This window comes from Periplaneta americana, chromosome 13 (assembly GCF_040183065.1).
Source record: "Periplaneta americana isolate PAMFEO1 chromosome 13, P.americana_PAMFEO1_priV1, whole genome shotgun sequence".
Taxonomy (NCBI): domain Eukaryota; kingdom Metazoa; phylum Arthropoda; class Insecta; order Blattodea; family Blattidae; genus Periplaneta; species Periplaneta americana.
The window spans coordinates 4647947-4672878 of NC_091129.1; the positions used below are offsets into that span (position 1 = coordinate 4647947).

At 32.4% G+C, this 24932-nt stretch overlaps 1 protein-coding gene across 1 annotated transcript in view; it reads left to right on the plus strand.

Moving 5' to 3' along the window:
* The window catches only part of LOC138711689 (alpha-tocopherol transfer protein-like), a 42071-nt gene extending 17342 nt beyond the window's left edge, over window positions 1-24729 (plus strand). Inside the window, exons 4-7 of the mRNA XM_069842819.1 lie at window positions 5689-5938; window positions 12141-12251; window positions 15610-15715; window positions 18548-24729. Coding sequence (XP_069698920.1) covers window positions 5689-5938; window positions 12141-12251; window positions 15610-15715; window positions 18548-18699 — 619 coding nt within the window. The 3' untranslated portion in view covers window positions 18700-24729. The remainder of the gene's footprint in view (window positions 1-5688; window positions 5939-12140; window positions 12252-15609; window positions 15716-18547) is intronic.
* Window positions 24730-24932: the final 203 nt, after the last annotated feature.

A 24932-nucleotide genomic window follows, 5' to 3' on the forward strand; every position in this document is an offset into this window, starting at 1 on the left:
AAGAAACAACATTTTAAACGCAGCTGAGGAGACACTATGAAAGACGAAGGTGAGAGTTTGTCCTCCTTCAGAAGGGTATAAAACGCCATGGTTTACAGAAGAAGCTAAACAATTAGCTCAACAAAAGAAGCAAGCTTTTATTAAATTTAGGAGTACACAAAAAATAGAAGATAGAGAGATATATAAGAAAATTAGAAATGAAACTAACATAAGAATAAGACAAATAAAAGAATCCCATTGGGAAGCATTTACAAAAGGAATGGAGTCGGATTTATATGGTGCGCAAAAAATGTTTGGCGAATGTTAAGAAATAAATGAAACAATAAAAATAAATAAAATCAATGAATCGACATGGAAACAGCATTTCACACATCTCCATTCTGATGACATTATACTTGACAATGATAACCAGGAGACACAAATTACAGAAGAAATAATAAAGGAAGAAAATGAAGAATTTCAAATAACAGAAGAAGAAGTTCAAGTGGTTATAAAGGAACTAAAAGGAAGAAAGGCACCAGGAATAGATGAGATAAAGAACGAATTCCTAAAATATGGGGGAAAGAAACTAATAGAGGAAATAACTAAATTATTTAATATTATACGAAAAAATCAGAAAATCCCCAATGAATGGAAAACAAGTGTTACTATACCTATATACAAAAAAGGAAATAGGGACGACCCAGAGAATTATAGAGGAATTACTATCCTTCCTTCTGTGTTAAAGTTACTAACGAAAACATTACACAGAAAACTTCTGTCATATATATGTATTAGTGATGAACAACAAGGATTCAGACCGAATAGAAGCACAACAGATGCAATATTTATAATAAGGCAAATAGTAGAAAAGGCAATTGAATATACAACGCCTGCTTTTCTATGTTTTATAGATTTGACAAAAGCCTTTGATAGAGCTAAATTAGAAGATATAGTAGAAATCTTGCAAGAGAAAGAAATACCAAGAACGGTAATAAATTTGATAACGGATATAAATACAAATACTGAAACCAAGATTTCTATAAATGGGAAATTTACGGAAGGAATTAAACGTGCAAAAGGAATAAAACAAGGAGATTTCCTAAGTCCTTTATTGTTTAATCTGATAATGGATAAAATTATACAAAATGTAAAGTGTCTCCCTGGTTACCAGATGGGAAATAAAAATTTTAACATAGTATGTTATGCTGATGACGCAGTTCTGGTTGCCAGAACAGAGGATGAACTTCAACGATTACTTCATCGATTCGCGACAACAGCAGAAAAATTTAATATGGAAATTTCTACAAATAAAACTAAATGTATGTGTATATCTAAGAACCCAATAAGATGTAAGCTGGAAGTTAATGGGAAAATTATACAACAAGATATGGATTTTAAATATCTTGGAATACACATTTCTAGTTCTCGTAGATTGATTAAGTAAGAACTCAGGTTTTTAAAGCATCGAGAATATCAGGATACTTACGAGATGTCACCTGGAAAAACAAATATCTAAACACAGAAAGTGAAGTAAAAATTTATAAAACATGTGTACGACCAATAATGACATATGGAGCGGATACAAGAGCAGATACTAGCCAAACGAAACGACTCATGAGAACAGCAGAAATGAATACTTTAAGAACCATAGTAAGCAAAACAAGATTTGACAGAGTTAGGAACCAGGATGTTAGGAAGGAATGTAATATTATAGAGACTTTCATCACAACGAAGAAAAGGGAATGGAGCTCCCATGTGGATAGAACTGACAACACGAGACTTATTAAGGCAGCAAAGAACCTATGCCCTAGAGGAAAAAGAGAAATGGGCAGACCTCTCAAGAGATGGAATGAGACGTAATCATCATTGACGTAGTGTGTGTAAACAAACAGGCTTATGCCTATAGAAAAGAAGAAGAAGAAAGAAGACGAAGAATTGTAATTAATTATAGTAAGTTGTAATTGCTTAAGTTGATAATAGTTAGATTTAATAGAACTACTTATTAACTTATAAGTTTACTTTTGCTTATAGTAGGCGTTAGATTAGATTTAATTTCTTCCTGTAACCACTACAGGTTGCCGTCGACAAAGAGTACCATGATACAATACAGTAAATGCCTTGAGGCTTAATGATACATTGTTGTTAGAGTGAAAAATAACAATTTGAATTATATTGAAACACATGATGTTAAACGAAGTAACGTCAAGGAGATGCGAATTAGTCATGGTCCATATGTATGATGCCTGAAAATAGCTATTGAGCCTTTGAGTGCTGCAAGTGTTAGATCTCTTAAAATACTTTTATGCAGGCCAAAAGATTTACAGACGTCGACTAGGAACCGGGGTATGGTCCCACGGGCTCCTATCATTAGTCCCGTAATGACGATGGATTCCAGATGGTATTTGTCCTTATAAAAACTGATGGAAGGCATATTCCTTTTTTCCTCGTGTACTTCTTCTTTTATTTTTAGTCCTAGGTTTATGGCATTTATTTATAGTTAGAATTAAATTTGCTTTTAATTCAATTTTTATTGCTGTAATTATTGTAATTTTATTACCACAATTATTGTAATGTTTTTGCTGTGTTGTAAATTATGTATCACTGCTACCGGGTGTATATCCAATCGCAGTGTTAATAAATATATAGGCCTACATACACACGAGTTGAGATGAGTCAGTGGCCTAGATTTAAATAAATAACATATTTATTACTTTAAAATTTACAATTTTTCAATCTGTTTTTAGAAATATTATATTCAATATCGTACTCGAAGACAAAAGTCTACTTTCCCATTAATTGAGCCTAAATGTCATACAAGTGCAGCTCTTAAACATGGTGCTAGTTTCGGCCCAAGACTTTATAATAAAATTACAAACAATTTTCCAAATTTCAAATATTTTAAAACTGCGCCTTTTAAAAAAGAAATTTGTAAAATTATCCATGATATATAATATTAACAAATGCATATTTTTTTACCCTTTATTTCTGTCGACTATATTCATGTTTTTATTGAATATCACTGGCTTCTGTCGGATTGTCAATTTATATTAAATGTGTATTTTTCTCTCTTTTTCTCTTTCTTCTTTATTCTTCTCTTGTGTTGTATTTATTGGTTTGAATTAAGTTACTTACTGTATTTAGTAAACTGTCCTTGTAAATTTCATGTTATATTATTGACTAAGACCACACCGTACACGAGCCTGGCTCTTACGGTAGTGGCTAGAAACATTTTTGTTTTTAAATAATTGATTAAATGGCGATCTTACTCGTGTTAATTGTGTAAGCATATGCGGCATACAGCTGTTTCGGTGCTTCTTCACACCATCCTAAGAGCCTACTAGATCTCGGCGTCATTTCGAACTTCGCTACCTGTTGCGTGGGTGCGTTCGATTGTTGAAAAGTGCTGAAATGTAGTGTTAAATAGTGTGTGATTGTGTGATTTATATTCAAGTACGAAGTAGTGTACGAAAGATTCAACATGGATTTTTGTTTTATAAATATAATTTGTACTCACTAGCTAGCTAGTTAAATAAAAAGAAATAAAATTTTTTTTAGCTATGTTATATTTTGTTTTCTAGGAGTAGGTTGCACAGGTTAAAAAAATCTGTATAATACATTAGAAACGAGTAACAATAAATGTTTCGGACTGGGAAAATACCGTTCTACAATACCTGTAAATTAAGGAAAGTTTTACAATTTATAGAGAAAATCAACATTACAAGTTGCTATACTCTAAAATAGTATATTATGCAACGAGACTATAATGGTAGTAATTAAGACGCGAGTATGTTTATGAAACGAGCGCAAGCGAGTTTCATAATTTTCATGCCAGCGTCTTAATTACCATTATAGTCAAGTTTCATACGACTTTTTATGCTCGACCATATTTCTAACTTGAAATTATTCATAAGTATTCATGTTATTCTTATCTGACTGAGGAGCGGAACTGACCTTGTGCAATACCTCGTAAATTGTGAGATGTGCGCAGACGCGAAAGTATTGATTTTTTCCGAAAAAGAAATGTCGACATTGACCTTGATATAATCTAGAGAGTCTAGTCTTTCGATTGCATATCCGAAAATAATCGATAATTGCGCTTTCATATTGGTACAATGGTATTTTCTGATTGGTGGAACACCTGAACTTTAATGAATGGGTGTACTTTAATGAGGTCCATTAAAGGGCTGCTACCAGGTGTATAATTACTACATTTCGGCATGGTCGAGCATAAAGAACTATATGGTGTTTGTAAACGCTACGGAAAATTTGAATTTGTAAATAAATTATAGTTTGTGGCTTTCATATGAAGCGAAATCTATACTAATAAGAAATGTGTATGCGAAATTTTTCTGGTAATTTTCGATTTTCCAAAAATAATTGGTCCTAACATATATAATTAACCACTCTGAAACCGAAAATCGCTTTTTTGAAAATTTTGTTTTTATGTCTGTCTGTCTGTATGTTTGTTACCTTTTCACGCGATAATGGATGAACGGATTTCGATGAAAATTGGAATATAAATTATGTTCGTTGTAACTTAGATTTCAGGCTATATGGCATTCAAAATACATTATTTAAAAGGCGGGTTATAAGGGAGCCTGAATTAAATAAATCGAAATATCTCACTTATTATTGATTTTTGTGAAAAATGTTACATAACAAACGTTTCTTTAAAAATAATTTGCGATAAGTTTTATTCCCTTTAAAAAATTTTGATAGGACTGATATTTAATGAGATAAATGAGTTTTAAAATTAAAATAACTGCCATCTAAGGTCGTATAATGAAATAAAAAACAAATGACTTCGTCTATAAGGGGCCTTGGAGAGCAACAATGGAAAGCTATGAAAGATAGCCTACAGAGAATGTTTCTGTGTTTGTATGAAGTAATATCGGAAGCTAAATTAACCGATTTGTGTAATTAATTATTATTTCACCATTGGAAAGTGTAGTTTCTCCAAATGGACATAATGCTATAATGTTATCACAGTAAGTTCTGATATAATATAATGTAATATAATATAATATAATATAATATAATATAATATAATATAATATAATATAATATATTATAATATAACATAATATAATATAATATAATATAATATAATATAATATAATATAATATAATATAATATAATGTAATATAATATACTATAATATGTAATATTATATAATATAATTTAAGTTAATTGAAGGGTTCAGAACCATAGTGGGCCAAACGCCATTTTTCTGAATACGTAGAAAACAAGGGTTAAAATTAAGTTATTACCATAATTCAATGGTATTCAATTTCAAGTAAATTTCAATAAAGTATATAAAGTAAAATAAATAAAATAAATAAAAAATAAAATAAATATAAATAAAGTAAAATAAAGTATACACATTAAATCTAAATGATGTCAATCTTCATTAAACTATGGTTGCATGTAATAAAAATTAAGAAACATGTAAAAAGAAATTGTCATTGCACCAAATGAGTGGCTCTGGACCAAAATGATCGCATTTTAATTATTTGGATGCAATTTAAATTAAGTAACATATTAAACGATTTATCCTTCTATCAAACACGAATGTTCCCTGGATCAAACGTCCTATTTTAATTATGTAATTACTTTATATTTAATTCTAACGGGTGCAGCGGAGCGCACGGGTACGGCTAGTATATTATTAAGGCTTGTAAAATCTCTTTTTCTCTCGCTTACAGATACAGCTGCCCCTTGTCCAAACTGACGAAGGATTTCAGCAGAGTGACAGTGATGGGTTGTCTAGATCCCGACACAACGAATCTAGTCACAAGTGACGTCCTGAGAGTAAACTTCATGATTCAAGACATTAGAATGTCCGAAGATTACTGTTCCTCCGACATTTATATCATGGATTTCGACAAATTTTCAATTGGTCATTTCTCCAAAGTCACCTTGCCTATTTTGAAGAAAATGGAAGTATGTGCCATGGTAAGTGAACATATTTATTAGGGATTGAAGTACGTTTCAAACCCGTGTTTATTTTATTTTTATTTTATTTTATTTTTATTTTATTTTATTTTATTTTATTCGGTTATTTTACGACGCTGTATCAACATCTAGGTTATTTAGCGTCTGAATGATATGAAGGTGATAATTCCGGTGAAATGATTCCGGGGTCCAGCACCGAAAGTAACCCAGCATTTGCTCGTAGGGTAAACATTGGTAATTTCGTGGCAGTGGTTATTTCGTGATACTTTTTCTTTGCTATTTTGTGAACTAACCAATGGTGTTACAAGATCCAAATTTCCGCCAAGGGATTGCATATTTTGTCCAGTTTCCAGAAACATACAGCTAAGCTTTGTGTGACTATTGTAGTTGCTTCAGTGAGCTTTTATGTTTGGAGAGAGCAAGTTAGCGTCGACTTCTCAGGCGTACAAATTTTGTGGATGTTTGTAATTACATTACAGGCTTATTACTAAAGGTAAGCATATGATATTTGGTACATAGATTTATTGTATCTTAATGAAATTTTAGGATATGTTTTTGGAATTTTTGATACATCTGTAGTCGCCATATAGGCTTAGCTTTACGGATAGAAATCTTAGCTGTTTGAGGCGAAATTTTGTTGAGCATTAAGTGTTACATTTTATACTATTTTAAAAATTGTATTACAATACGAATTTTAGAAATCTGAAGACAAGATGTGATAACAAAAAAGAAAACGGAGACGCAATGGGTTCAGTGTAGCTTCTGTTTCAATTCTTATCATGCTAAGTGTCAATGATAAGAGCTAGATCACTTACTTGCAAGAATTATGACAGAAGATGGAACACGGCTCCACCATTTTGGACCGGAGACAGAGGCAGACAATGGAGTGGCATCATGCAAATTCACCAAAGAAATAGAAATTCAAAAGTACACCTTCGGCAGGAAACGTTTTGGCTACTATGTTTTTCGATTCAGAAGGACTCTTGCTTGTGGACATCATGCCACATGGAACCACCATTAATTCTGCCGGCAATTCTCAAGAAACTTCAAGTTCGACTGAGTCGTGTTCGACGACACCGGGAGAAGCAGGATGTTCTGCTATTGCACGACAACGCACAGCCATATGTCAGTCACAAGACCACAGACCAGATCAGAAAATTCGGATAGAGAACACTGAAACATCCGCCTTACAGTCCTGAACTGGCACCGTGCGATTGCCATCTCTTTGGTAAACTAAAGGATCCCTTCGCGGAACGAGGTTCGAAGATGACTCCCTTGTGCACGCTGCTAAAGAGTGGCTCAGACGTGATGGTCCAGACGTTTACCGTGCTGGTCTACAGGCCCTCGTTCCTAGGTTACGTAAGGCAATTGAAAGGGACGGGGATTATGTGGAAAAGTGACATTTTGTTCCTTAAGGATGCATGTACATTCTGTGAAAATGGCAAAGGTGTAGGATAAAAATATAATTTTTAAACAAACGTTATGCATTACTTTTGGAGTTACCCTAGTAATATAGGCTATAGTAAAGTCCGTAATAAAAGTGTTCACCCTTTCAGGGCAAAGAAGATCCCTTTTCAATTTCAATTTTTACTTTGATTTAATTCTTATTATGTGTTGATATGTATTTTTTATGGTTTCTTGCTATGAATATTAGACGGAATTACTATGTTTGAAGTCTTGTAACAATAAATGAGAATTTCATTTGACTTTAATGAATTTTTCCACAATTCTTCTACCTCTCACGAAATTACCAATGCAATATCACGAAATTACCAAGGTTATCACGAAATAACCAACCTTTCAGCTTAAGTTGTAAAAGTGGTTTTCGGCACTTATTCAAGAACGTATCCAATCTTTTATGTCTCCATATTTGTCTTTTAGATGAAAAAATCGGAATAAGGATATATTTATACATTTGCATTTTAAATTAGTTTTCATGAAATTATCACGAAATTACCAATGTTTACCCTATTGGGTTGAGGGAAAACCCCGGAAAAAACCTCAACCAGGTAACTTGCCGGGATTCGAACCCGGGCTACCTGGTTTCGCGGCCAGACGCGCTGACCGTTACTCCGCAGGTGTGTACCAAACAAACATTCATACATTTACTATACAATACTCTGCTATAGTAGACGGACAGACATGCAAACAAATATTTCAAAAAAGCTATTTTCTGTTTCAGGATGCTTAATTATATATGTTAGGACCAATTATTTTTGGAAAAGCAACAATTACCAGAAAAATTTCGGCTATAGATTTATTATTAGTATAGATTACTGCATTCTTTTGTTCTGGCTCGATGAACAGAGGGTCTTATGGCCTTAAGGGATTAGGTACAGCTTACAGCAGTAACATTTTGGAAATATTGAACATTTTTATCCTCCATTACTATATCTTGTGTAATAATGAAAATTAGTATGTGTAAAACACTGTCCTTCCTTTATATGTAAAAAATATTTTTGTGCGAGATCGTGCGTATTTGCTTGTTTTCCGCACAGAACCAATACGAGGTAAGTGTGAAATACCACATTCAGTATTCCCAACGTAACACACATAACAATTTCCCTCTTCTTACCGCTTAAGCGCGACATTCATTTTACTGCTTTAGGCTTTTAACATATTATTTTTAGAGACGTTTAACATAGTAATAATTATAAATTGGAAACTTACCATTGCAATTTCACCTAAATTGCAATGTTAATTATTGTTTTTAAATATTTGCAAAAATTAAGTAAAGTCTACTACTCCACGAAACTTATTGCATTCCTGATACAAGTAACATTAAGGAAGCCGTGAAAAAATCAACAAGTTTCCAGATGCCGATGTTATTACTACAATATGTTATATAAATAATATTGTTAAAATATTAAAATGAAAAATAAATCATTACATAACTTTACCGTTTGTTTTAAGTTCGCATTTATAGACTGGGAGAAAAAAAAGACAGACGTATATCACGGCCTGCTGGAGTATAGTAAACACAGAAAACATTTTATAGCAACAATGTTGAAGAAAGATATTTTGGTGTTCCGAAGTTGGCGTCATTAAACAGAAACCAACATGGAGATTTCATTGCAACTAATTAGAAATTCGTCTTTCAGGTATGTAATAAACGATCTTCGCACAAAATAATGTACGATACACGAGCGGTATGTTTGTTTTCATGTTCTCGGAAATTAAAAAAGCTCAACTACGTTTCGCTTTTTCAATCTTTTCCTCGACCATGAAAACGTCAACATACCGCTCTTGTAACGTATATTACTATTACGATTTTAAAAAAATATATATTTACATTTGTTTTTTTTCAAAATTCATTTCACTGTGCAGTGATGCAGCTTTTCCCGCATAACTAAAAAACTGTCCAACATTCTGTGATGAAATTCTTTGTGTGTATTTATGCATGTCGTATCTACAATAAGATGGAAGATCACTTCTTTACATTTGACAGACTGTGAGATAAAAATAAATTATTAACAAAAATGATCAAATATCAGTAATTTATTCTAACAAAAAATAAAAAAATTATTATTTATTAAGGAATGTAGTTGAAAGAGCATGATATTTTAAGCATGAATTTCAGCGATAAATAAAAGAGAACGTGAAAAAATTAACACGTTTATGAGTTAAGAGGGAAACGCTTCATCACTGCACAGTGAACTGTCACCATTATGAATTTAAAAAATATATATATATATATATATAAATAATTTTTTTGTTATATCGTAAAAATAGTTTATTCATATAGCAGAAGGACAGTGTTTTACAAATACCAATTTTCACTATTGTACATGATATAGTAATGGAGGAAAAAAATGTTGAATATTTCCAAAAATTTTACTGCTGGAAGCTGTACTCAACCCCATAATTCCGTCACAATAAATACATATATAAATAATTGCATAACTATATATATATATATATATATATATATATATAATAAATTAATAAACGAATAGACAGACAGACAAATAAATAAATAAATTCGTGAATGAATGAATAAATAAAGAAGTTCATGAATGAATAAATAAATAAGTAAATAAAATAAATAAATGCATGAATGAATAAATGAATAAATAAATTCATAAATGAATAAATAACTTCATAAATGAATAAATAAATTCATAAATGAATAAATAAATTCATAAATGAATAAATAAATAAATTCATGAATAAATAAATAATTAAATTCATGAATGAATAAATAAATGATTAAATAAATAAATTCATGAATGAATAAATAATTTAATTAATTAATTAATTAATAAATAAATAAATCCAAAAATAAATAAATAACTGAAAGAATAAATAAATAAATAAATGCAAGAACAAATAAATAAATTCATGAATGAATGAATAAATGCATGAATGAATGAATAAATAAATAAATAAATGAAATAAATAAATGCATGAATAAATAAATAAATAAGTTAATATATAAATAAATAAATTCATGAAGAAATGAGTAAATAAATAAATTCATATATGAATAAATAAATAAACTCAGGAATAAATAAATAAATAAGTTCACGAATTAATGAATAAACAAATAAATAAACAAATGCATGAATGAATAAATAAATTAATTCAAGAATGAATACAGGAATAATTAAATAAATATATAAATCAATAAATGAATAAATAATTAAATAAATAAATTCATGAATAAATAAATAAATAAGTAAATAAATGAATGAATGAATAAATAACTAAATAAGTAAATAAATGCATGAATGAATAAATAAATAAACAAAAAACTTAATTCGTGAATAAATAAATAAGTAAATAAAGAATTAAATAAATAAATTCATGAATGACCAAATAAATAAATAAATGTATTCCATCACCAATGTTTGCAGAATAAATAATTCTAAATGAAACAGCTTATGCTTGCCATCATAGGCTTCCAAATAATTTATATTTTTACAGTAACTTGGGAGAAGCTGAATTTCTTTTAATTGCCAGCGTATGATGAAATTCGAGTATCGAACATAGAATAAAATCTCTGCTACTCTTTTAGACCGTCGTTGTTATTTGATTTTGCGAATGAGTTACAAACTTCTATACTGCAGAATAATTGACAATACTATTGTCGTCGCCAGCTTATTACATAGAAATTTCCATTTATATTCGACTCACTTACCGAATGTTATGATTAAACGCAATTATTTAAGATAGATATAATAAATACATTTAAACCTTACGTTACAAGATGAATGTATTGTGAATTTTATTAGTTACAACAATGTAATTTATTCGCCACAACAATAATTCCTTTCTACAATTCGCTTTAAACGCTCTCGTCAACAATTGGATCTTCACTCAATACAGTATTCGTTATAGCACTCCACCGACGGCAATGACAATTTACTTGGACTATTACGAACAACAATGAACTGTTAATCTTAACTAATATTTACAAAGCACTATTTACAAATCAGAACTATCAGTTCTCAGTTCACAGCTCTTCTATCTCAGTCACTCGAGTTCACAGTATCTCGAACCACAGACCTTCAGAGACAGTTCACTGTACTCGAACTCGGGTCCCTCCAACTGCGGTCCACTGCACTCGAACTCAGGTCCCTCCAACTGCGGTCCACTGCACTCGAACTCAGGCCTTCGGATGCTGACGCAGATGCGGACGCACACTCGAGTCGAACTCCGGCTGGCTTGCTTGCTCTGGCTTACTCACTGACTGAATAACTGAAAACTCTGCTCGAGTTCGCTGGCGCTTCTTCTTTTATAGCAAAAATCATAGTTGCGAGAATTTTCTACAGGTGTGTAGAGAATTATCTCGATATCTCCACATCGACAGACTTCTGGAATAGTCGGGAAGGTCGTTCCACATTCACTGCGTTGAGTAGCAGCTGCGCGCGCAGCCCTCCCTCGCGTGTAGGCCCCTTTCCCCTTTCCCCGTGAAGCCCGCGCGATATGCTCTCTCGCGGGACGCTGGTCGTGAGTTCGAATCTCACGTCGCTGTCACAGTATTATTATTTTCGCTTCATTTTACCCGTACGAGTATACGAGTACATAGATTCACTACAGTAGCAAAACTGAAGGAATAATAAGAAAATCAGGCCCAAAACAATCTTAATCTATCATACATACAATCTAATTTTAACCTCCGTGTTCAGTGACTATACTCTCTGCTGCACAAAACCTATGCGATCAAATAATTATTAATCATTATTGTGTTTACTTTCAGAAAGGCTACAATGTGAGAATAAAAGAAATCCATCTCATCAACACTCCTCCCATTGCAGAAGCAAGCATCAGCCTTCTGAAATCTGTTATGAAACCGAAAATTGCTGCTAGGGTAAGATAAAATAACCATAATCGATCCCAAAAATATAACTTATTCACTGTGTTTTTTTTTTCCAATACAATTTTCTCTATTTGTTCCCGCTTTCTTCTATTTCATCAGACCTTTTTCTGTGGAGACATACGCAGACATATGAACAAATGTTTCAATTCCGGTGGAGAATATGTTGAAAATAGGTCAACAATTGATGTGTCTGTTTCAATAAAATTTTTCAATGAAACTGTGTTTTCTTCCTGTTAACGGCCCCTGGCGAATTTTTTTTACGGCCCTCGTAATTGCGGTCCAGTGGCCAAAATTTGTATAAGCACTTCTTTTGACATTATTAACACGGTGAAAAAAAATTACTTTTTTATCTGCCCCTATGAAAATGTTTGCTTGTAAGCTGTTTTAAAAAAGTGTCCGTTATTAATGTATAGCTGTGTTCAATGCACTGCTTAATTATCTTTAAGAGAGGAGGTTCAGGACAGAATTAATCAATTTTCTACATATTCATACCTTCTACATTCACAACTGATGAATTGTTTATGCTTGTACATTTAATTAATCTACTGGCTGTGTATTGTGTACATTTTTATTGTTCAACTACTTGTTATGTATTGCACATTCTTGTAGAGCCTTACCATAGCTCAGTCGGCAGACTCGCTTGTCTGTGAACTGGAGTTGCACTCGGGCCTGGGTTAGATTCCCGCTTGGGCTGATTACCTAGTTTTAACGAGGTTTTCCCCAACCGTAAGGCAAATGTGAGGTAATCTATGGCGAGTCCTCGGCCTCAACTCATCTCGCCAACAAATAGTGTAACTTTTGACTTGTTCCACATCTTAAAGCTTAAATGCTGATATAACATCTGTGGAATACAATAAATGAAATGAAAATAAAATAATTGTTTTTTACTTGGAGGGTGGATGTGACTATTTGATAAAATGTATCTGCGTTGAGTATTATCTTATTTCTAATCTTTTCGGAATATGTATGATAAGAACTTTCTTGTGTTAAATTTTAACGTACCTTGTTAACATGTTTCGACCTATGTTGCGTCATCTTCAGAACTGATCCTTGTTGGTCTTGGCACCTCTTGTTGTTTCCTGTGAGGGTGCGTTCGTAGTGTAGAGTCAAAGAGTGTATGTGTTTTGAAATTGAGTTATGTGTTGAGAATGTCGTTGGGGTGTGTTTTCGTGTGTCTGTATATTTCATATTGTTCTAGTGTGTTGAGTTTCTGGCTTTTTGGTTGGATGTGCAGTATTTCCATGTCTGTGTTGATGTCTCTGTAGGTGTGGTTGGCATTTGTGATGTGTTGTGCATATGTGGAGGTGTTTTGTAATTTAGTTATGGCTGTGATGTGTTCTTTGTAACGTGTTTGAAATGATCTGCCTGTTTGTCCTATGTAGAAGTTGTTGCAGGTGTTACATTTGAGTTTTTATACGCCTGTGTGGTTGTATTTGTTTGTGTTGTTTGTGTGTTGAGATGTTTTTGTAGAGTGTTATTTGTTCTGTATGCGATGTTGTAATTTAATTTCTTGAATGAGGTTGCAATTTTGTGTGTGTTTTTGTTTTCGTATGTTAGTATTATGTATTTTTTGTGTTCTTGTGTTTGTGTTGTATTCTTCTGTTTTTTGTGGTTTTGTTTTGTCTTAGGTATTATGTTGTCTATTATGTTGGGGTTGTATCCCTTTTCTTGTGCTATGTATTTGATTGTGTTTAGCTCTTCGTTGTAATCCTGTTGATTCATTGGTATGTTGAGTAGTCTGTGTACCATTGTTCGGAATGCAGCTTGTTTGTGTTGTGTGGGGTGGTTGGATGTGTTGTGTATGTGTGTTGTTGTTGTGGATTTTCTGTATACTTTGAATGTGTGTTTGTTGTCATACATATTCCGAAGTGATACAGTGTTAAAAGTTGTGTAATCAAGATGTATATGTCTAAACTCTTATTACTTTATATTTATTTACATTCTAGCTATACAATGTTCAAACTGGATTGAGTCTGTGTATTAGTATATCAAAAGACTACCTACTGAAAGAGTTACAGTGAAAACTAAATTTCATTTAACGACGCACGTGCCCAAATTCACATCCAACGAAATCGACAAAGATGATATCTTGGGATTAAAAGCAGTTGGAGTGTGGTGCTAACCCCATTAGTTCTTTATAGACTTCAAATCATGAAAAATCTATAGCCTATGCCTGTCTCCTCTTCCCCTAGATGGCGTGTAGAAGTTGTTCAAGAAGTGAGATTATAATCAAAACAAAAACTGCATAAGTTAGAGTGGATCGGGGGAAGATGCCTCACTTTTTCTTAGATTGAAAATTTAAGATACTGTTCATTTAGTTTTGAATTTCATGTTGAAATATCAAAGTCTGGAAGATATTGTGAAACTATGCTTTGGTACAAAACAGAAAACATTAATTACCTTGTTTATAGATACAGGTTTTCTTCTTACCTGCACTGTAGGCATCTTTCCCCGATAGTCGTGTAAGATGTCAAATACAATTACACAGTTACTGATACATATATTTTACCTGAAATTCGTTTGATACATGTATATAACAAAAATGACTTAATGCGAAGCTCACGGACAATTTCTCACTCGTTTATCGCTACTTAGCAACAGAGTCATTGCACAGATTTTATTGCCGTGTGTAAGACTCGTGAAATCACTTCTTGCACACAATGAATTCAATCCAGTACATTTTCTTGTCATCATTGTTTTTAGGTGGCGTTTAAGGGTACGGTACAGAATCCTGTACGTTGTGATGCTCTAAAACAGTTCATATCCCTTGTTCTAACATGTTCCTGCCCTCAATTCTGTGACTTCTATCAGAGGACCTTATGTAATGTTTACGTATTCCCTGCAAGAAGACAAAAAATAAAACTCTTGCAAAAATTTGCCATCTTACCCCGAAAAAATGAGCATCTTCCCAAGTATCGGGGTAAGATGCCTAGTACTGTGACGCAACCTAAGATGACGAAACAAGGTCGTTGGTTGTTAACAATCCTAACTTTACATTATCCATTACAATTGTTTGAGAGTCATTACGAATTCAAGGATGTATTAAAATTGTAACAAGCATTTGAAATTATTTTACAGCAGAAAAATACGCTGCTTACTTGCTTTTCTTCTTTTGACAACAAGACCACGTGGCAAAATGAGTTAGGTACCACTGTACAGACATTCAACTGTCTCAGTGATCATGAAGACATGCGCGTGGCGTTCTCTCTTGGAAGAATGTGAAACTACAAAGAAATAAGCATCTTCCCCCGATAGTCATCTCCCCCCGATTCCACTCTATATCTTAGAGATAAAATCAAATACTGTATACGGTGTCATAAAAGCGTATTTTCTATGTTTTATTTTGCAGATACATATACATACAAAAGGATATAAATCATTACATAATAAAATCTCGCCAGATATTCTACCCAGCGAATTAGGTGGCACCAACGGATCAATTATTGACCACTGGTGTAAGTAAATTTTTACATATTATACTTGATATTAGTTTATACTAAATTACATAATAGTACATTATGCAACGAGCCTATAATGATAGTAATTAAGAATCGAGTATGGATATTTATGAAACGAGCGCAAGCGAGTTTCATAATTTTCATACGAGCTTCTTAATTACCATTATAGGCGAGTTTCATACGACTTTTTATGCTCGACCATATTTCTAACTTGAAATTACCGGTATTCAGATGTATACATTTTATTTGTATCTGACAAGATCAGAAGTGACCTTGTTCTAGGTCGTGAATTGTGAGATGTGCGCAGACGCGAAAGTATTGATTTTTTTCCAAGAAACAATAATGTCTATGACCTTGACGTAGCCCCGTTAAACTTGATAATATTATAATATTATAACCTTGATTATTGAATTCGACATTGAAAAACGAGATGACAAATTTAATTTATTTGAATATTATTTATAATTAACGCCAATTATTATAGTAATAGAACATAACCTTCTGCGACAGTATTGGATTTCCAGCCTCCGTGACTTTTCGCTAATTCTCTTTCGATTGCATATCCGAGAATAATCGATACTTACGGTTTTATAACGATACAAAGCTGATTTGTCATTGGCTGAACACATGTAAGCTGAGTTATCATTGGCTGAAGATCTGTACTTTAATGAGTAGGTGTACTTTAATGACATGCATTAAAGGACTGCTACCAGGTGTATAATTACTACATTTCGGCATGGTCGAGCATAAAATATATAAAAACAATCAGGCACCCATATGAACAAAACTTGTGTTCGGACGTAATTCCATCTACATACAATAATTATAATATTCAGTTCATATGAATATAGAAAATAAAAAAAGTATGAACACAAAATACTTTACACATAGAATTAATTTATATGTAACTTATAGGTAGATATTAAATTTTTGCCATTGAACTTGTCGAAAATTCAGGTTTCGTTTGATTATGAAGTTATAGGCTAATGTTGTACGTACATGTACATGTGGAAAATGTTTGCTCTCTTAATTGCAATAGTAATATACGTTACAAGAGCGGTATGTTGACGTTTTCATGGTCGAGGAAAAGATTGAAAAAGATTGAAAAAGCGAAACGTAGTTATTTTGTGCGAAGATCGTTTATTACATACCTGAAAGACGTATTTCTAATTAGTTGCAATGAAATCTCCATCTTGGTTTCTGTTTAATGACGGCAACTTCGGAACACCAAAATATCTTTCTTCAACATTGTTGTTACTATAAAATATTTTCTGTGTTTACTATATTCCAGCAGGCCGTGATATGTCTGTCTTTTTTCCCCCCCAGTCTATAAATGCGAACTTAAAACAAACGGTAAGGTTATGTAATGATTTATTTTTCATTTTAATATTTTAACAATATTATTTATATAACATATTGCAGTAATAACATCGGCATCTGGAATCTTGTTGATTTTTTCACGGCTTCCTTAATGTTACTTGTATCAGGAATGCAATAAGTTTCGTGGAGTAGTAGACTTTACTTAATTTTTTGCAAATATTTAAAAACAATAATTAACATTGCAATTTAGGTGAAATTGCAGTGGTAAGTTTCCAATTTATAATTATTACTATGTTAAACGTCTGTAAAAATAATATGTTAAAAGCCTAAAGCAGTAAAATGAATGTCGCGCTTAAGCGGTAAGAAGAGGGAAATTGTTATGTGTGTTACGTTGGGAATACTGAATGTGGTATTTCACACTTACCGCGTATTGGTTGTGTGCGGAAAACAAGCAAATACGCACGATCTCGCACAAATTAATTTTCCGCGTATTATTTTAAACACAATTATATTGTATGTAATATTAATAATTCTTGTAATGTACCTAATACTGAATAATGTAATTTGTACGATTGTTCAGACTCATAGATTTTTATTTCAGAAAAGACGAGTTTAAGGGTAATTAATTCGTTGTTAAGCAGAATTAGACGCTAAACTGGAGAATTAGCTACGATAGCTTTCAACAGTGTCGTTACGGTTACGACCAAATGGATTAAATACACAATGTCGCCAACATAAGGTCATGACGTTGGTCTGTGACGTCGTTACTAGGAGAAATTTATTTTTTTCTCCCTCTCAGTCTGTCTGTCTGCCTATCTACTTCGTTCTGAACATTACTGAGAAACAGTAACATTGTTAGCGACAAGGTTAGGTAGGGTTTGATGAGAAGATACATATATTAGCCTGAACTAGACACACAGACAATGATAACGCTTACTAATATTTTTAAATAGGCCTATACCATTGTTAGGTTTATGTTGCTCTTTAAAAGTATCCTGAAATATATTCTTATTAGAATTATGTTCTTTTTGTTTTCTTTTCTAAAAATGTAAAGAATCTTAATAAGGAAAGCAAAATAATGCTACATTCGTAGGTAGACACAAAAAGAGCCAAATAAACAGCACGTGAATTACTTATGGATAAAACATGACGAAAAACGATATGTTTATAAATTGATTTACGTAGTCTACTGTATAGATAAGAAATATGAGAATACCATTTCAAATCCTGATCAGTAATGTTTCCCTCTAACTTCACAACTGCATCTTCTTTCAAATTGAAACATTTACAATTAAAAATAGTACAATTACAATTATATATCACAGAACTTAAAATTACAATGAATTATTCAAAGATTTTTGACCAATACATATTAAAAAGAAAGGGTTAATGTTGTTTACTATTGAACGAAAGAAAATTAATATCAAGGCAGGTATGAAAGATGACACAGATTTCATATCTTTTTCATCACAGAATGTATTGTAATACATGGAATCCTCTTTATTTCAGCCGCCTGGATAAAGAAGATGGAGAGTTATCGAGATTGGTTCCTGGAACAGGATAAAATGATTTCCGATGAATCTAAACGACCAGGAAAAGCTGTCAACAGCGGAGAACTGTTTGGAATCGAGGGTTCATTCAGAAAGCTTAACATTGACTAACAAATCTTGCATACTAATACTGACGAATTGAGGAGCGTTTTTGCAAAAGTCGATAGATGCAGAAATCAAGATTTTACAGAAATTACACTAAGTGACAGGATCTATCGAATTTTGAAAAAAACCTGGAAGGTTTGGTAGTCTTTACATACGGTATGAATCAAGTTTTGGTAAATCTGATTTCATAGATCGATTCCGGAGGTAGAAAACATACGATATCCATATGTAACTCACTTTCGAAAATATCTGCATCTATCGACTTTTGCAAAAACGCTCCTCAATTTGAGTTGCTGAGAGAAATTGTGTACAACAGGAAAGTGTGATATAAGTGATTGAAAATGAGTTGTAAGATAACGGGGGATATTCAGATTAATATTCCTGCGTCGTTTTTATATTATTTATTAGAAGTTATACATTTGTTGAGAAAATTTTATTGCAACGATCGTCCTTGCGGAGTTTAACGGTACCAAGTGTTATCCTTTCCCTTAAGAACACTGATTAACTTAACGTTTCGTATTTGTAAAAAATTGGAATCGAACAAATTTACTCTGATCTCTGAACAGTCAATGCCTAAAGCCGTATCCAATAAACTATGGCACTACGGTCGTTATTCTCCTAGATACGAACTCCACGTGCTTAAGAAACATTACTGTAGAACTCTAACAAGGAAACTGTCAGTGAGCTCACATCGGAACCTGCCTTGAAATTCCGCCGACGAAAGGGATATTTTGTAAGAATGCCACACACCAAAATCAGCAGCGCTATTCAACTACAAGGTCCTGAGATCGAAGCTGCAATGTAGTCGATAGAAGAGTCATTTAGCAGAAATTGTGCACCCCTCATCAGCATTAGAGGGGAGAGGCGGGGTATGCTTGATATTGCTGACCGGCCGTACAAGGGTGCAAATACATAGCGTTAAAATCCGTGTTTTCCCCCCCAGTGTTCTTATAGGGATTGCCACCTCGATATCTGAAACGTTCAATTTGAAGTCGGAGCTAATTTTTGGTGTATTTTTCTATAAGGTATATCCTGTCAATGAAATTTTATGGCAGGGTCGATTTCTCACTTACAATAACCCTTTTGTAAGCAATATTGCGTTTATTTATTTTCAGTTGAGAAGTACCTACATGACTATTACAGACCTGCAGAACTGTAGCTCCTGAGAGCGACTGCTATACTCCCCTTTCTTACCCCACCCACCTTTTCTACCAGTGCGGTCATGACGTTCTAGTTACGCTCGGTTACATCAACATTCATTCTCGCGGCGGCAGGTATACAATACGCTATCAAGAATTACAAATGAACAGATAATAAAATCCTTAGGAACATACCTTTAGGAAGTAAGAGAAAAATGAACGAGGAAGTAAATAAATAAAAATGCACGTAAAATAAATTTTAAAATGTATGTGTGCATATAATGTAAGAAGGTCTACCTATGTATATATCGTCCTATTACTAGTAAAGCCGATTAAGTCCACTTTTTTTGTAAAATAAGTTAAGTACAGTCCCCGACTTGTCTTTCCGTGCTCTGTATTCTACTAAAATGAAATGTCAGAAATGTTGCTTGCAGGCAACAAACCAATTACTTTATTTGAAGAATTTATTATGATTTTTCGTGCATTAATAAAGTTTTAATTCCTGTTTCTACAAAACTTGCATTACTTGTCGTAACTGGTTTTACTAGTAATAGGACGATAAATAAATTGTACGTTGATAAGTAAGTGATAGCTATATGACCGGATGTCAATGCTGTCATTCAACATTGTAACGCACTGCAGCCAAATACATAAATATGTAAAGAAAATAAATAAATAAATAAATAAATAAATAAATAAATAAATAAATAAATAAATAAGTAAGTAAATAAGTAAATAAATAAGTAAGTAAATAAATAAATAAATAAGTAAATAAGTAAATAAATAAATAAGTAAATAAATAAATAACTAAATAACTAAACAAACAAACAAACAAATAAACAAACGGATTAAATAAACAAATAAATAAATAAGTAAGTAAATAAGTAAATAAATAAGTAAGTAACTAAATAAGTAAATAAATAAGTAAATAAATAAATGAATGATGGAATGAGTGAATGAGTGAATAAATAAATAAATAAGTAAGTAAATAAGTACGTAAATAAATAAGTAAATAAATAAATAATAAAATAAATAAACAAATAAGTGATGGAATGAGTGAATGAATAAATAAATAAATACATAAATAAATAAATATATAAATGAATGAGTGAATGAGTAAATTAGTAAATAAATAAATAAATAAATAATAAATAAATAAATAAATAAGTAAATAAATAATTAAAAAGTAAATAGATAAATAAGTAAATAAATAAGTAATTAAGTAAGTAAATAAGTAGGCCTAAATAAGTCAGAAAATAATTAAATAAGTAACTAAATAAGTAAACAAACAAACAAACAATCAAACAAACAAATAATATGCATACTGCAGTTTAAAGAGAACTGGAACATGGCAAAATCTAAACCCGTGAATGAGCACTACTTCCAAAGGAAATGGGAATATGATTATTTTGATGTTGAAGACGAAAAATTGCTTGTTTACTGTGTCCCATCCAATTTATTTCCACTCGTCATTTCAATATTAAACCACATTTCAACAAAGTCCATATTAAGAATTATCGAATGCACAAACTTTCGAGTAAGTTCATTATTACGAACTGTATATTGATTATTTATTTATATACTGTAAAATTAAGGACGTCACTCGTGTTCATTTTGAATTGAAATTAATAGTGACTTTCAAGGTTCATTACCAAAGCTCGGATCTTGGGGACTTGTGTGTCGTGTGCTTGAGTAAGGTTACAGGCATAACGTACACAAAGCTCACGCTGCAAGTGCTCAGGGACAGTCGTTTGTACTAAGAAAGTGGTCACATCGAATGGCAAGAAGACGAACGAATAAACTGTGTCACGTCGAAGCCAATGACATTAAGAGAATTACAGGTAAACGGTCAGTTTGAGGAATTAGAAAATACGTGTTATTCGAATGGGTGTTATGGAAGTTTGAAAATGCATTTCTTAAATTTTAGGTACAGAATTTCGTGGAGGAATTCTGAGGAGATACATTATTTTCTTCTAATGCAGAGTTTATATTTTGTAAGTTGTGCCACACATAAACTAGAGCTGGAAACGGGCATTCATTGAAAGACATTGCAGTCCTTTAAATTGATGGAAAATTTGTCCATAGCCATGGATCAAGTCGTAGAGGGACCTTCCCTAATAGTGATACACTAATTGAAAAATTTAGGATATACTTATCTTTCTCAGATACGAGATCTGCTGAAAATCGAACAGGAAACAGTGACAGTGAAATATTCAGTATTTTATTTAGGCCCAAGACTTTATAATAAAATTTCAAACCATTTTCCAATTTGAAATTTTTTAAAATTGAAACTTTTAAAAAAGAATTTTGTAAAATTATCCATGATATATAATAGTAACAAATGTACTTTTTTTACCTTTTATTTCTATCGACTATATTCATGTTTTATTGAATATCACTGGCTTCTGTCGGATTGTCAATTTATATTAAATGTGTATTTTTCTCTCGTTTTCCCTTTCTTCTTTATTCTTGCTCTTGTGTTGTACTTATTGGTTTGAATTAAGTTACTTACTGTATTTAGTAAACTGTCCTTGTAAATTTTATGTTATATTATTCACTAAGACCACACCGTACACGAGCCTGGCTCTTACGGTAGTGGCTAGAAACATTTTTATTTTATAAATGCAATTTGTACTCACTAGGTAGCTAGTTAAAATAAATAAAATAAAAAAAATTAAAGTTTGCTCCCGTCACTTATGTGACGTGGAAATAAGTTTCCTTCGTTTCAAATCATGTTTAACTAACAGACGAAGAATTTATGGGTTCGAAAATCTTCGAATGCATGTAGTCATACACTGTAATGAAATGTACAGAGCAGAACTGTAAATTTGATGTATTTTGCATATTTATTTATATATATATGCTATAAAATTAGATGTTTCAACCTATCATAATATTATCATTATGTTGTTCCAGCCAGAAACCACTTTTATAGCAGACCTGACAGTACCTACGTGCTGGAAGCGGGAGTTTGTTGACATTGAAGTCCGGTCGCTTAGCCACGTTCAAAGACACAAGTCCCCAAATTCCGAGCTTTGTTCATTACTTAAATGCTATAAATTTATGTTTCCGTAGGTGATGATAGGAGGAAAGTTTTCGAAAATCTAAAGCAGGTTAAGTGCAAAGAAATCTCAAAGAAACTACCGACAGGAAATCTAGCATAATTGTAAATCTTGAAACGAGATAACACATTATAAATACAATGAATGTATTACAATCCTTTTTGAAAATTACATGTCGCCACTGACGTCCAGAGAATGTAAATAACTCTACGCGAAAGTCGATCATCCCCAATAGAAGTGGAGTGAGACTGACGTCATATTTTCCCCTACTTACAACTTCTGCAGGCCTGGTCTAGTACGACCTTGCTCCGACGTCTCAAATGCACAACCTGCCGACCACTGGTCGTAGCTGAATTAAGATATTAATTAAACAGATACAGATTCGATTCCCAGTGAGGTAACTTCTACAATCAATGTGTTTGTTCCGCAACGTTTCCAGTTTTGACTGCCTTACTGATCACGTGGTACTCAGCTAAATATGAGTATCCAGGGTTGGTATGTAACAGCAGAATACTAGATACGATTTACACGTTGACAATGTTGCTATTCGTGATATTCACTGTGATATCTGTATGTAAGTTAGCCCAAGGAACTGGAAGAGTATAATTTCCATGTGTTTCATTTGTATCTCTAACTTTGTACTTCCAATACAAAAATATATTGGTGTATTTTTTTAAATACGATGATCATTTATTGTCATTGAATTCTTTGTTATTTTATGCTCGACCATGCCCATATGTAGTAATTATACACCTGGTAGCAGCCCTTTAATGGACCTCATTAAAGTACACCTATTCATTAAAGTTCAGGTGTTCCACCAATGAGAAAACACCACTGTAGGAATATGAACGAGGCAATCGAAAGACAACTAGCGAAACGTCACTGAGGCAGGAAATCCAATACTGTCGCTGAAGGTTATGTTCTGTTACTATAATAATTAGCGTTAATTGTAAATAATATTCAAATAAATTCAATTTGTCATCTCGTTTTTCAATGTGTAAATCAATTTCAAGGTTATATCAAGATTAATGTTTATTTTACTCTCTAGATTATATCAAGGTCAATGACATTTGTTTGTTGGAAAAAATCAATACTTTCGCGTCTGCGTACATCTCACAATTTACGAGATATTGCACAAGGTCAGTTCCGCTCCTCACTCAGATAAGAATAACATGTTATAAATATGGTCGAGCATAAAAAGACGTATGAAACTTGCCTATAATGGTAATTAAGACGCTCGTTTCATAAACATACTCGCGTCTTAATTACTACCATTATAGGCTCGTTGCATAATGTACTATTCATGAATGATATTTTGTAACTTTTGTAACGAACTACATTAAATATTTCCTCTTCGTTTATATTATCCAACACTGTCTGCCACAAAGTATTTTCAGCAATAAAATAAGAATTATTGAACATCTTTGTTTAGAACTATTATTGATGACACTGCTATTAAAGTCTTATTGAAAAATGATCTGAAGTCTGATTAGTTAGAGATGTTACTAATCAGCGATGTATGCAATGGAGGTGGAAAGGAACTAGTTACTCTATCCCATTATCTCTTGGCTTAGTTGTCTAATGAGTGATGTCTTACTGGTGTCACTTATGAGGGTAAAACATGTCTTCGGACAGTTGACTGAACAACTGAAAAATGTGTTTATGTATGTACGGTATGCATTTTTCATCTTTATTACATCAACATGTTCTATTACAAAGCGTAACACTACAATGTTTTGGTTTACATTTTGTACATGAATGATATTACATTGTTATCCTCACCGGTTTTCTCTACAATGTATGTAAATCTAATGTGTAAATAAATTGTAACAATGCTGTGTGTGTGTGTATAAATATATATATACATTTGCTTTTTCCAATTTCGTTTTCGTAAATCACCTGGAGACGATAACCTAAATTCAGAATTGTACACGGTGAGCATAAATGATTGCCCTATTTTGGGGATTTTTTTTATAGACAAACTGTGAATGATACAACAATGGTACTGATATTACGAAATAAGATATCTCTCAAAGTT